Here is a 14,101-nt window from a genome sequence, read left to right as displayed (position 1 = left end):
ACTTACCCATCCACTCACCATAACCCCTAATCCCTTTACTGATCAAAAATCTGTTTTTGCCTTAAAAACAGTCAATGAGGTAGCCTCGACTGCTTTACTGGGCAGGGAATTCCATGCATTCACAACCCTTTGGGTGAAGAAGTTCCACCTCAACTCAGTCCCAAAGCTGCTTCCCCTTATTTTGAAGCTATGCCCCCTAGTTCTTGTTTTGACCACAGTGGAAACAACCTCCCTGCTTCTATCTTACCTATTCTCTTCATAATTTTATGTTTCTTTCAGATGCCCCCATTCTAAATTCCAATGAGTATAGGCTCAGTTGACTTAATCTCTCCTCATAAGCCAACCCTCTCAACTCCAGAATCAACCCAGTGAACCTTCTGTGTACCCTCTCAAGTGTCAATGCATCCTTCTCAAGTAAGGAGATCAAAGCTATACACAGTACTCCAGGTGTGGTCTCACCAGCACCCTTTACAGCTGCAGCATAACCTCCTTATTTTTAAACTCCATCCCTCTAGCAATGAAGGACAATATTCCATTTGCCTCTTCCCTGCTGCACCTGCAAACCTACTTTTTGTGATTCATGCACAAGGACACCCAGGTCCCTCTGCACAGCAGCCTGCTGCAATTCTTCACCATTTAAATAATAGTCCATTCTGTTGTTCTTCCAACCAAAATGGATGACCTCACATATACCAACCTAGTACTTCATTCTGCAGATCCTGTCCACTCACTTAACCAGTCTGTATCCTTTTGCATACTTTCAGAGTCCTCTGTTCACTTTGCTCTACCACTCACTTTAGGTGAACTTTGGTCCATTTGGCCCCCGTTCCAAATCATCAATGTAAATTGTAAACATCTGCAATTTTAACACTGGTCCCTGAAGCACACCACTAGCAACTGACTTCCACCCAGAAAAATACCCTTTGATCCCCACTTTTTGCTTTCTGTTAGTTAACAAATCCTCTATCCATGCTAATATATTCCTGTATTACTCTTGTATACTTACCTTTTCTCATCAACCTGTTTCAGCTTAATGTGAGCTATGGAGGAAGAAGAGAGATCAATCAACTACATTTAAAATAAAGAATCAAGATGGGAAGCTGGGAGGGCTCTGGGTATTAATTCATAGACCTGTTTTGACGACTTCTGCTTGGCTTTGGGGACTGCTATAGTGTCATTGAAATGCACAGCATGGAAACAGAACCTTTGACCCAATCCATCCATGCTGACCAGATATCCTGGGTTAAATCTATTCCAAGTGGCCAGCATTTAGTCCATATCCCTCTAAGCCATTCCTATTCATGTCCACATCCAGATGCTTTTTAAAGGTTGTAATTGCACCAGCCTCCACCACCTCCTCTGGCAGCTCATGCACCATGCTCTGCATGAAAAACTTGCCTCTTAGCTCCTTTTTAAACCTTTCCCCATTCACTATAAAACTGGTCCCTCTGATTTTGGACTCCCCTACTTTGGGGAAAAGACCTTGGCTGTTCACCCAATCAATGCCCCTCATGATTTTATAAACCTCTATTGGGTCACCCCTTGGTGTCTGATACTCCAGGGAAAATAGCCCCAGCCTATTCAGCCTCTCCCTTTGGCTCAAACTGTCCAACCCTCATAGCATCCTTGTAATTCTTTCTGAACCCTTTTGATGTTTCACAACATCCGATAGCAGGGAGATCAGAATTGAACGCAGCATTCCAAAAGTGGCTTAAACAATGTCTTGTACGGCTGCAACATGACCTCCGAACTCCAAAGCACTGGCCAACAAAGGCAAGCATACCAAATGCCTTCTTCACTAACCTGTCGACCTGTAACTCCACTTACACAAATTCATCAATCTACACTCAAAGGTCTCTTCATTTAGCAACAATCTCCAGATGTTTACTATGGGCAACACGGTAGCTTGGTAGTTAGCACTGCTGCCTCACAGTGCCAGGGACCCAAGTTCAATTCCAGCCTCAGGCAACTGCCTGTGTGGAGTTTGCACGTTCTCCCAGTGACTGCATGGGTTCCCTCCACATTCTCTGGTTTCCTCCCACAATCCAAAGATATACAGGTTAATTGAACTGGTCATGCTAAATTGCCCATAGTGTTCAGGGTTTGTTGCATTTGTCAGGGGTAAATGTAGGGAAATGAATGGTGGGTTCCTCTTTGGAGAGTCTGTGAGAGTTTGTTGGACCAAGTGGCCTGTTTCCACAATGTAGGCGTGCTATAAAATGTATAAGTCCTGCCCTGATTTGCTCTACCAAAATGCAGCACCTCACATTTATCAAGATTAAATTCTATCTGCCACTCCTCAATCCATTTACTCATCTGATCAAGATCCTGTTGTACTTTGAGATAACCTTACTGGCTGTAATTTTGGTGTCATCTGCAAACTTACTAACTATACCTCCTATATTCTTATCTAAATCATTTATGTAAAACGTACAAAAAGTAGTAGATCCAGTTATCAATCCTTGTGGCACATCATTGATCACAGTCCAAAAGGAAACCCTCCACCATCACCCTCTGTCTCCTTGTCATGATGTTTTGACTTTAAGAAGTTATTTAATCTTGTTTCTTTTTGTGGAGAGGTTGGAAGACAGAGGCACCTAGCAGTTTAGCAGAGCCACTGGAGTAAACAATGTGGGAGGCCTTGGGTTTTTTTTCCAAACAGGCTGAATAGGTGTGGCCAACCCACACAGATCAGGATTTCTGGATTATTATGTTTAGGTTTAAGCAGAAGCTATTGGGCTCTCAAAACAGTTGGGAGATTCAGTGAATATCTCTTGGCTACTACTCTCTTTGAATTTTCTCTTGATGTTTTTTTCCTCCTGGGTGGGAGAACTGCAAGTGAGGATCTATGTCAAAATTTTCTTTGTTTGCCAAGGGGTGTGTTTATGGGGTGTTACTATTCTGGAAAAAGTTAATTAGTAATGGTTACTGCATCTACTAAGTTTTCCAATAGAGTTAAGTTATACTAAGTTCCTCTTTCTCTGGTTTGATTTTAACTACAGGGTTTAAATAAATTGTGTTTTGCTTAACATTGAGTAATTTGACCAGTTGCATTGAGTCTGGGAATGGCACTTTACATTTACCTTTGAAAATAAGAAAAAAGTTGTGGACCAGGCTATCTTCACAACATGTTTTGAGGGAGACCTGGTCTGGTCCATAACGCAAGGACTGCAGATGCTGGTTTTGCCTGAAACATCGATATTCCTGCTCCTCGGATGCTGCCTGACCTGCTTGCTTTTCCAGCACCACTCTGGTCCATAACACTCCTACCTTCAAGCCAATTTTGTATCGAAAAGCTCTCCCTGTATTCCATGTGATCTAACTTTGCTAACCAGATTACTGAGCAGAACCTTACTGGAGTCCAAACAGACAAGGTCCACCACTCTGGCTTCATCATTCTTATTTGTCACTTCTTCAAAAAAAAACTGAATCAAGTTAGTGAGATCAATTTCCCACAGACAAAGCCATATTGACTATCCCAAGTCAGTCCTTGCCTTTCCAAATACATATAAATCCTGTCAGTCAGAATCCCCTCCAACAACTTACCCACCACTGGCATCAGGTTGACCAGTCTACAGTTCCCTAGCTTTTCCTTACCACCTTTCTTAAATAATGGCATTAGCCAACCTCTAGCCCTCTGGCACCTCACCTGTGGCTACTGATGTTACAAATTTCTCAGCAAGATGCCCAGTAATCACTTCCCCAGTTTCCCATTAGAATCTGGGGTACACCTGACTATGTGCCAGGGATTAATCCACTTTTATGCATTTTAAAATGCCCAGTAATTCCTCCTCTGTAATATAGACCCTTTTCAAGCTTTCACTATTTATTTCCCCAAGTTCTCCAGCTTCCATATCCTTCACCAAGGTAAACACTGATGTGAAATAGTTGTTTAGTATCTCACTCATTTCTTGCGGTTCCAAACATAAATGTCTTTGCTGATCTTTAAGGAGCCCTATCCTCTCCCGAGTTACTCTTTCATCCTTAAGTATTTGTCAAATTTCTTTGTCTTCTCCTTCACCTTACTTGTCAAAGCTATCTCATGTCCCCTTTTTGCCCTCCTAATTTCCTGAGAGTCTACTCCTACTGCCTGATACTGTTCCCAAGATAAACAAACTGAAATGTCTGACTGTACATGAACAGTGAAAAACATTTTATAGAACCATGCAAAATGAGAATCCATTAAAAACCATGGTAGGAATCCCCCCTCCTGACTGAGATTGCCCGAACTTTCAGACATGTCCTCCTGCTTGCCGCAGATGCAGTGTGTTTGGCACGATCACTGCTGCCATGTGGTGTCGGTGGTAGAAAGACGTGGCACTAATATACAACAAGATGCACATGCCCTTGAGTGAGGACTGTTACACAGTATGATCAACCAGTCTGATTATGGGTCTGTGCCAATTGCTACTACAAGGCATTGGCAGAGCAAGGTAAAGCATGCATGCTGTGGGCATGCTGATAGGCAGGTGAATGCATGCTGATAGAGTAAGAGAGCAGCCGTGATGGGCAGCCTGATCCATGTTGTGGACTGGGTGCCTCTCCCTGACCAATATCTGGGTGCAGCTGTGTATTCTTAGTTGCTTGTGTACCCACCTAGACAGGTGCATCAATAAGTGCACCAACCAACCCCTGTGGCTGAACATTTCAATTCCCCCTCCCACTCCGTCAAGGACATGCAGGTCCTGGGCCTCCTCCACTGCCAAACCGTTACTGCCCGACGCCTGGAGGAAGAACGCCTCATATTCCACCTTTAGACCCTGCAACCTTCTCCCTCAACTTCATCCACCTATTGCTTTCTTAGTTACCTTCCCTCAAACCCAACCCCCTCCTATTTGTCTCAGCCCCAGTCCACAAGCCTCACTCCTGATGAGGGGCTTATGCCCGAAACGTCGATTTTCCTGCTCCTCAGATGCTGCCTGACCGGCTGTGCTTTCCCAGCAAAACACCCTCGACTCTGCTCTCCAGCATCTGCAGTCCTCACTTTCTCCTGCATCAATAAGACGCCAGGATGGTGGTGATGGCTCACTGAATGTCAGGTACCAATGTCCACGGAAGGGTATGTGTGGCTGATGCACGTAAACCATGCCCTGCTCTGCAGTTTGACCATGCACAAGATTCCTCCTGTTCAGAGGAGGCAGTGAGCTGAATGCGGAAGGAACCCACTGTGGTTTCCATATCGGGTTACCCAACAGCTAATTTGTTGAGGACGCTTGGTCAGATCACAACCAGAATATTAATAAGGAATGTTGGGATGTCAACAATGATATTAACAGATGTTAATCACCATCAGTTTGTTACTGCCTGGTAAGATTTGAGGTCCTGTGAATCTTTTAAAATATTTCAGGTAATTAAACCTAATCTTTATCACACTAAAATTTAAGATGGCTATTTTGCAGCATTTCAAAATGTCCTCAACTAATTGACTCTTTTTTAACTGCACAAGAAATAATTAGCTTCAAGACAACCATTTTTAATACAATTTTCTGCTCTCGTCAACATTTACATTCTAAACTCAAATTAAGTTGTCAATCTGAACAGATTTTTAAAAAATTAAAAATTTCTACTCTACAATTTATTACAATGATGTTCATGGCAAGAAATAGCCTTCCTCCTGCAGCGAAGGCCTCAGGAAGGGGACCATACCTGCCATTGCCGACACCACGGGAAGGGAACTGATGGCACCAAAAAAAAGGGGGAAAAAAGAAAAACAAGAAAAAGAAAAATAAGAAAGAGCAAAAGTAAATGAAAGAGAGTGAAAAAAGAAAAACAGATGGAAGCAGAGGACCTCTGGGCCTGGGACCAGTCACAAACTATACTCTGCTGCCACTAACTCACTTTTTGTCTGAAGACCATTTTCTTCTTTTTTTCGATAGCTTTAGACTCTTTTTCCCAATGATTTATTCAGATTTGAAGACAGGAATCTGTACCCCCACACACCAGGTAGTATGGGGCAGCACTCTCTGTGCAGCTTGCTACTACTTTGTAAGTGACGAGAATAGAAATTCTGGCACCAATCTTTCTCACAATGTTAGTCTATGATGCTTACCAGTGTTAAGTGATGAAGGGTTAACCAAAATAAGCTTTCGGCAAGAAAGCCTGAATTTGAGTAACAAGGCATGGTGAAAACAGATAATAACAGGTTATATTAGCTTCATTTCGGCTAACTGGTAAACTCTATTGCACAATGTAAAAGACATTGTTATTTCCAAAAGGATACAACTATGTTTGTGTGACGATTGTAGATTGTTGAGCTAGCGATTTGCAATTGGCTTGCTGCTCCCCGAGACAATCATTTATATATCAATGGGAGGAGCTATTCCAAAGATCCAGAGTTAACTCTTTCAGTTCAATTGTCTTATACGACAGTTCATACTTCCTCTGATATACAATCTACAATTCCACATTTATAGATGTATAATTAACTTACTTGGTCGAGGTGAAGGCTCTACCATTATGTATCCTGTGCCACTGGGTAATATGGGCTGCTTGAGGTTGATATGACTGTAGATGTAAATATATTAATGTAACAAGTGAATGTAGACAGGAGATAGCCCAATAATATGTTTTGTTCTGTTATTTCTCAAACCAATAGTAACAGTTTGAATTTTACAGTTACCACGGACTCCACTAAATTCTATAAATGAGTTGCCAGCCTCTTGTCCCTAACCAACATTCCCAGTGTAAACAGCAGTCATCACCCAGAACCAGCTTCACTGGGTGTGTCATTTCATTCACAAACCTGACACCAACTTCCTGAGCAACTGCTTTTCTCTGAACATCACGGCAAGAGATTCCCAGGAGAGTAGAGGAGTTGCTTCAGAGATATTATCGAAGCATGATGAAGGGTTTCTCAATGAGCCTAGCTCACTACCACTCAGAATGGAGAACAGGCTTTCAGGGAAGCAATGAGTGATTGAACAGATTTCAATCAGCGAATGTTGAGACTAAAGTCAAGGCGGTGGACAGAGTCCATAGCACCCTCCGAGTAACTCAACTATTCAACCCTTCAAACACCACAGACCATAGAGTTTGCAGATCATACATCAGACTTATCAGCCATCTGAGAATGTAGTGAGGATTTACCCAAGAGAGGTTGTGAGATATCTTCGATCTCAGTTTCTAGTATCTCCTCTCCAGTAAGATGAGAGTAAACACTGAACAAACACAGTTCAATCCGAATCAGCATGAATAAATATTTATTCTGATACTATTCTACATCTTTCAATTTATCAGAATCAATAACTCGTTTCAAGCCTTACATAGCAAAATGTCCCAAGATCCTTCATCAAACTATCACCAGATGATATTTGGCACCAAGACACCTAAAGACTTTAGGAGAAGTGAACATACATTAAACTAAATAGGTAGGCATTAGGCAGTATCATAAACAAGGAGGGTAAGACAGCAAGGTAGATGGGAAAGAATTCGAGAGCTTCTGGTCTGACAGCTGAAGACACAGGCTCCAAGCACATGAGGGAGATGTAAAAAAGTGTGCTTTTGGAGGATAACAAGATTGGAGAAAGTTACAGAGGTAAGACAGGGAAGGATTTGTACACAAGGATGGTAGCATGAATATTGTGACAGTTCTGGGTGGGATCTTGTTTATTTGTTCCTGACTTTTGGACACTGCTAAATCGGACAGCAACTATTTCCCTTTACTACTTGCCCTCAAAAGGGTGCTAGTGAGCTGTCTGCTGCACAGGTCCATTTGGTGAAGGGACACACATGATGCTATTATGAAGAGAGTTTCAGATATTTGACCCAGTGACAATAAGTGAACAACACTTTAGCTCCAAGTCATGATTATACATGTGAAAGTTGGGGAGGAATGTGCAGCTGATGGTTTTACCATGTGTTTGCTCCCTTTTATCTACCACGGGGTAGAGATTGTTGGTTTGGAAGGGGTGTCAAAAAGTGTTAGTAATTTACTGCAGTGCATCATGGCCAGTGGTGGAAAGTGGGAATGTTGAAGGGGCTGCAATAAGGTGGCAAGCAAGCATGGTGCTTTGTGGTAGGTGGAGGTTCGTGAGTGTGTCTGGAGTTAGATGGAGAGTGTGGAGCGTTCATGACTCATGATTGTCGGTTTTGGGGAGTCAGGAAGTGAATTGCTCACTGAAGCATTGGAGGAACAGTAATTGTTTGGTTAGCGCGGTACAATTGCTGGTCAATGGAAATGTCCAAAATGTTGAAAGTGACGGCAATATTTGTGTCTTTGAATGTCAAGGTGAGGTAATGTAATTGTCTCTTGTTGAAGATGTTCATTGCCTGGTACACGATTGTTATGAATGTTACTTGCCACTATCAACCTAAGCTTGTGATGATTCAGTTTATAGTGAGACCTCAATGTCCATCACCAAGAGTGACTTGGCAGTAGCACTGATGACCTCACTGATCACATCCTGAAGAACATAACTGCTCGGCTACTTCTGGGCAAATGGTAAAGGACGTGGAAGGATATACTTGACCTCACTGTCATCAATCTACCCATTGCCGATGTCCCTGTCCATGTGAGTACTTGGAGGAGAGACCAGGACACAGTCCTTGTGGAGATGAAATCCCATCTTCACGTTTAGGATACTCTCCATGGTGTTGTGTGGCACTACCACATGCTAAATGGATAGATGTTGATCCAATCTAGCAACTCAAGACTGACTATTCATGAGCAGTTGTGAGTGCTAGATATCAGCAGAATTGGACTCAATCACAGCCTGCACCCATATGTCTGTCATTCAAAGTTTATGAGAAGATTTGTAGCTTGGGTGCTCGTTGTTGTGGTTCTGCTCGCCGAGCTGGGAATTTGTGTAGCACATGTTTCATCCCCTGTCTAGGTGACATCCTCAGTGCTTGGGAGCCTCCTGTGAAGTGCTTCTGTGATGTTTCCTCCGGCATTTATAGTGTCTTGAATCTGCCGCTTCCGGTTGTCAGTTCCAGCTGTCCGCTGCAGTGGCCGGTATATTGGTTCCAGATCAATGTGTTTATTGATTGAACCTTTGGATGAGTGCCATGCCTCTAGGAATTCCCAGTTCTCTGAGAATGGGAATGGCACTCATCTACAGATTCAATCAATAAGCACATCGACCTGGACCCAATATACCGACCACTGCAGCGGACAGCTGGAACTGACAACTGGAAGCGGCAGAGACAAACCACTATAAATGCCGGAGGAAACATCACAGAAACGCTTCACAGGAGGCTCCCAAGCACTGAGGATGTCACCTAGACAGGGGATGAAACTTCCGCAACACAAATTCCCAGCTTGGCGAACAGAACCACAACATATGTCTGCCATATTCCTCCACTCCACCATTACCATCAGGCTGGAGGATCAATCCTGGGTTCATTGAAGACCAAAAAGGACATGCCAGGAGCAGCAACAACACCTCAAAAATGAGGTGTAATGAAGCAAGAACACAGGAGTACTTGCATGTCAGCCAGCATAAACCAAAAGTGATAGACAAAGATAAGTGTTTCCACAATCAACAGATCTGATCTTAGCTCAGCAATCTGCTAAAAGCCTGTTCTGAATGGTGGTGGACAAATAAACTCACTTGATGAGCAAGCTCCAAAATAATCGCCATGCTCAATGATGAAGGAATCCAGTCCATCAGTGTAGCAAATAAGTTTGAAAAATTGACAAAGATCTTAACCCAGAAATACTGAGTGTATCCACCTTGGCCTCCTCTGGAAGTGCCCAGCATCACAGATACCAGTTTTCAGCCAATGTGATTCACTTTATGTGATATCAAGAACCAGCTAAAGGCACTGGATACTACAAAGATGATGGGACTGGACAACATTCTGGCAATAGTACTGAAGCCTTGTGCTCCAGTGCGTGTCACAGTCCTAGTAAAGCTGTTCCAATGAAGTGACAATGCTGGTATTGAGTTGATAATGTGGAATATTGTTCAGGTATTCCTGTACATACAAAGTAGGACAAGTTCAAGCTGGAAAGTTATTGCTGGATCAGTCTGTCCTTGATCATCAGTAATGTGAAGGAAGGTGTTATCAACAGTTCTGTCAACCAGCACTTTCTTCATTCTAGTTGAAAATGTGTTGCTGGTTAAAGCACAGCAGGTTAGGCAGCATCCAAGGAATAGGAAATTCAACGTATCGGGCATAAGCCCTTCATCAGGAATGAGGAGAGTGTGCCAAGCAGGCTAAGATAAAAGGTAGGGAGGAGGGACTTGGGGGAGGGGCGATGGAGATGTGATAGGTGGAAGGAGGTCAAGGTGAGGGTGATAGGCCGGAGTGGGGTGGGGGCGGAGAGGTCAGGAAGAAGATTGCAGGTTAGGAGGGCGGTGCTGAGTTGAGGGAACTGACTGAGACAAGGTAGGGAGGGGGAGGGGAAATGAGGAAACTGGAGAAATCTGAGTTCATCCCTTGTGGTTGGAGGGTTCCCAGGCGGAAGATGAGGTGCTCCTCCTCCAGCCGTCGTGTTGTTATGTTCTGCCGGTGGAGGAGTCCAAGGACCTGCATGTCCTCGGTGGAGTGGGAGGGAGAGTTAAAGTGTTGAGCCACGGGGTGGTTGGGTTGGTTGGTCCGGGCGTCCCAGAGGTGTTCTCTGAAGCTTTCCGCAAGTAAGCGGCCCGTCTCCCCAATGTAGAGGAGGCCACATCGGGTGCAGCGGATGCAATAGATGATGTGTGTGGAGGTACAGGTGAACTTGTGGCGGATATGGAAGGATCCCTTGGGGCCTTGGAGGGAAGTGAGGGAGGAGGTGTGGGCGCAAGTTTTACATTTCCTGCGGTTGCAGGGGAAGGTGCCGGGAGTGGAGGTTGGATTGGTGGGGGTTGTGGACCTGACGAGGGAGTCACGAAGGGAGTGGTCTTTGCGGAACGCTGATAGGGGAGGGGAGGGAAATATATCCCTGGTGGTGGGGTCCGTTTGGAGGTGGCGGAAATGACGGCGGATGATACGTTGTATAAGGAGGTTGGTGGGGTAGTAGGTGAAAACCAGTGGGGTTCTGTCTTGGTGGCGGTTGGAGGAGCGGGGCTCAAGGGCGGAGGAGTGGGAAGTGGAGGAGATGCGGTGGAGGGCATCGTCGATCACGTTTTGGGGGGAATCTGCGGTCCTTGAAGGAGGCCATCTGGGCTGTGTTGGAACTGGTCCTCCTGGGAGCAGATGTGGCGGAGACGAAGGAATTGGGAATATGGGATGGAGTTTTTACAGGGGGCAGGGTGGGAGGAGGTGTAGTCCAGATAGCTGTGGGAGTCAGTCGGTTTATAGTAGATGTCTGTGTTGAGTCGGTCACCTGAGATAGAAATGGAAAGGTCTAGGAAGGGGAGGGTGGAGTCTGAGACAGTCCAGGTGAATTTGAGGTCGGGATGGAAGGTGTTAGTAAAGTTGATGAACTGTTCAACCTCCTCGTGGGAGCACGAGGCAGCGCCGATACAGTCATCAATGTAGCGGAGGAAAAGGTGGGGGGTGGTGCCAGTGTAGTTGCGGAAGATGGACTGTTCCACATATCCTACGAAGAGGCAGGCATAGCTGGGGCCCATGCGGGTGCCCATGGCAACTCCTTTAGTTTGGAGGAAGTGGGAGGATTGAAAAGAGAAGTTATTCAGGGTGAGGACCAGTTCAGTCAGTCGAAGGAGGGTGTCAGTGGAAGGGTACTGGTTGGTGCGGCGGGAAAGGAAGAAGCGGAGGGCTTTGAGTCCTTCGTGATGGGGGATGGAGGTGTACAGGGACTGGATGTCCATCGTGAAAATAAGGCGTTGGGGACCGGGGAAGCGAAAATCCTGGAGGAGGTGGCGGGCGTGGGTGGTGTCCCGAACGTAGGTGGGGAGTTCTTGGACTAAAGGGGACAGAACCGTGTCAAGGTATGCGGAGATGAGTTCGGTGGGGCAGGAGCAAGCTGAGACAATGGGTCGGCCGGGGCATTCAGGTTTGTGGATTTTGGGCAGGAGGTAGAAACGGGCGGTGCGGGGTTGTGGGACTATGAGGTTGGAGGCGGTACAGCTATCTGGACTACACCTCCTCCCACCCTGCCCCCTGTAAAAACTCCATCCCATATTCCCAATTCCTTCGTCTCCGGCGCATCTGCTCCCAGGAGGACCAGTTCCAACACCGCACAGCCCAGATGGCCTCCTTCTTCAAGGACCGCAGATTCCCCCCAAACGTGATCGACGATGCACTCCACCGCATCTCCTCCACTTCCCGCTCCTCCGCCCTTGAGCCCCGCTCCTCCAACCGCCACCAAGACAGAACCCCACTGGTTCTCACCTACCACCCCACCAACCTCCGTATACAGCGTATCATCCGCCGTCATTTCCGCCACCTCCAAACGGACCCCACCACCAGGGATATATTTCCCTCCCCTCCCCATCAGCGTTCCGCAAAGACCACTCCCTTCGTGACTCCCTCGTCAGGTCCACACCCCCCACCAACCCAACCTCCACTCCTGGCACCTTCCCCTGCAACCGCAGGAAATGTAAAACTTGCGCCCACACCTCCTCCCTCACTTCCCTCCAAGGCCCCAAGGGATCCTTCCATATCCGCCACAAGTTCACCTGTACCTCCACACACATCATCTATTGCATCTGCTGCACCCGATGTGGCCTCCTCTACATTGGGGAGACGGGCCGCTTACTTGCGGAACGCTTCAGAGAACACCTCAGGGACGCCCGGACCAACCAACCCAACCACCCCGTGGCTCAACACTTTAACTCTCCCTCCCACTCCACCGAGGACATGCAGGTCCTTGGACTCCTCCACCGGCAGAACATAACAACACAACAGCTGGAGGAGGAGCGCCTCATCTTCCGCCTGGGTACCCTCCAACCACAAGGGATGAACTCAGATTTCTCCAGTTTCCTCATTTCCCCTCCCCTCACCTTGTCTCAGTCGGTTCCCTCAACTCAGCACCGCCCTCCTAACCTGCAATCTTCTTCCTGACCTCTCCGCCCCCACCCCACTCCGGCCTATCACCCTCACCTTGACCTCCTTCCACCTATCACATCTCCATCGCCCCTCCCCCAAGTCCCTCCTCCCTACCTTTTATCTTAGCCTGCTTGGCACACTCTCCTCATTCCTGATGAAGGGCTTATGCCCGATACGTTGAATTTCCTATTCCTTGGATGCCGCCTAACCTGCTGTGCTTTAACCAGCAACACATTTTCAACTGTGATCTCCAGCATCTGCAGACCTCATTTTTTACCCTTACTTCATTCTAACCTACTGACTGACACTCAGGAGAAAAACCTCTCTGCAGGTTGGAGACATACCGGGGATAAAAGTTAATGTTAAAAGTTAATCATCTCAGCTCCAGTACATCTCTTCAGCAGTTCCTCTGGGCAGTTTTCTCAGCAAAGCCATCTTCAGCTCTTTCAACAATGTCCTTCCCCCTATCATGAGGTCAAAAGTGAGGATGTTCACAATGTTCATTCACAACTCTTCAGATACAGACGCTGCCTGTATCCATATGCAGTAAGATCTGGATAATATCTAGGCCTGGGCTGACAAGTGGCAGGTAGTATTCACACCATGCAAGCGCCAGGCAATGATCATCTCTAACAGAGAGAATCTGACAATTCAATCGTATTGCCATTACTGAATGCTCTAGTATCAGTATCTTGGGGTTACCATTTACCAGGAACTATACGGACCAGTACTCTGGTTCAGATCAAAAGTTAGGAATCCTGCAGCAACTAACTTACCTCCTGACTCCCTCAAGCCTGTCCACCAGGCATGAGTCTGGAGTGTGCTGGAATACCTCTCACTTGTCTGCATGAATGCAGCTCCAACAACATTCAAGAAGCTTGACACCATCCAAGACAAAACAACTGCTTGATTGGTACCACATCCACAAATGTACATTTTCTCCAGTACCATGGAGAAAATGTACATTTGTGGATGTGGTACCAATCATGGGCAACACGGTGGCACAGTGGTTAGCACTGCTGCCTCACAGCGCCAGTGACCCGGGTTCAATTCCCACCTCAGGCAACTGTCTGTGTGGAGTTTGCACATTCTCCCCTTGTCTGTGCGAGTATCCTCCGGGTGCTCTGGTTTCCTCCCACAATCCAAAAATGTGCAGTTTAGGTGAATTGACCATGCTAAATTGCCCGTAGTGTTAGGTGAAAGGCTGAATGGGTATGGG

At 46.1% G+C, this 14,101-nt stretch overlaps 1 protein-coding gene across 5 annotated transcripts in view; it reads right to left on the bottom strand.

Moving 5' to 3' along the window:
• The window catches only part of LOC132821104 (NXPE family member 3-like), a 59,338-nt gene that overhangs the window by 12,577 nt on the left and 32,660 nt on the right, over window positions 1-14,101 (bottom strand). For all 5 annotated transcript variants that reach the window (XM_060833639.1, XM_060833641.1, XM_060833640.1 and 2 more), the window contains one exon: window positions 6,431-6,504. In XM_060833639.1, the coding sequence (XP_060689622.1) occupies window positions 6,431-6,504 (74 nt within the window). The remainder of the gene's footprint in view (window positions 1-6,430; window positions 6,505-14,101) is intronic.

Source organism: Hemiscyllium ocellatum, chromosome 12 (genome assembly GCF_020745735.1).
Source record: "Hemiscyllium ocellatum isolate sHemOce1 chromosome 12, sHemOce1.pat.X.cur, whole genome shotgun sequence".
Taxonomy (NCBI): Eukaryota; Metazoa; Chordata; class Chondrichthyes; order Orectolobiformes; family Hemiscylliidae; genus Hemiscyllium; species Hemiscyllium ocellatum.
Note: the sequence above shows the minus strand (reverse complement) of the source record. Positions and strands in the feature narration are given on the sequence as shown.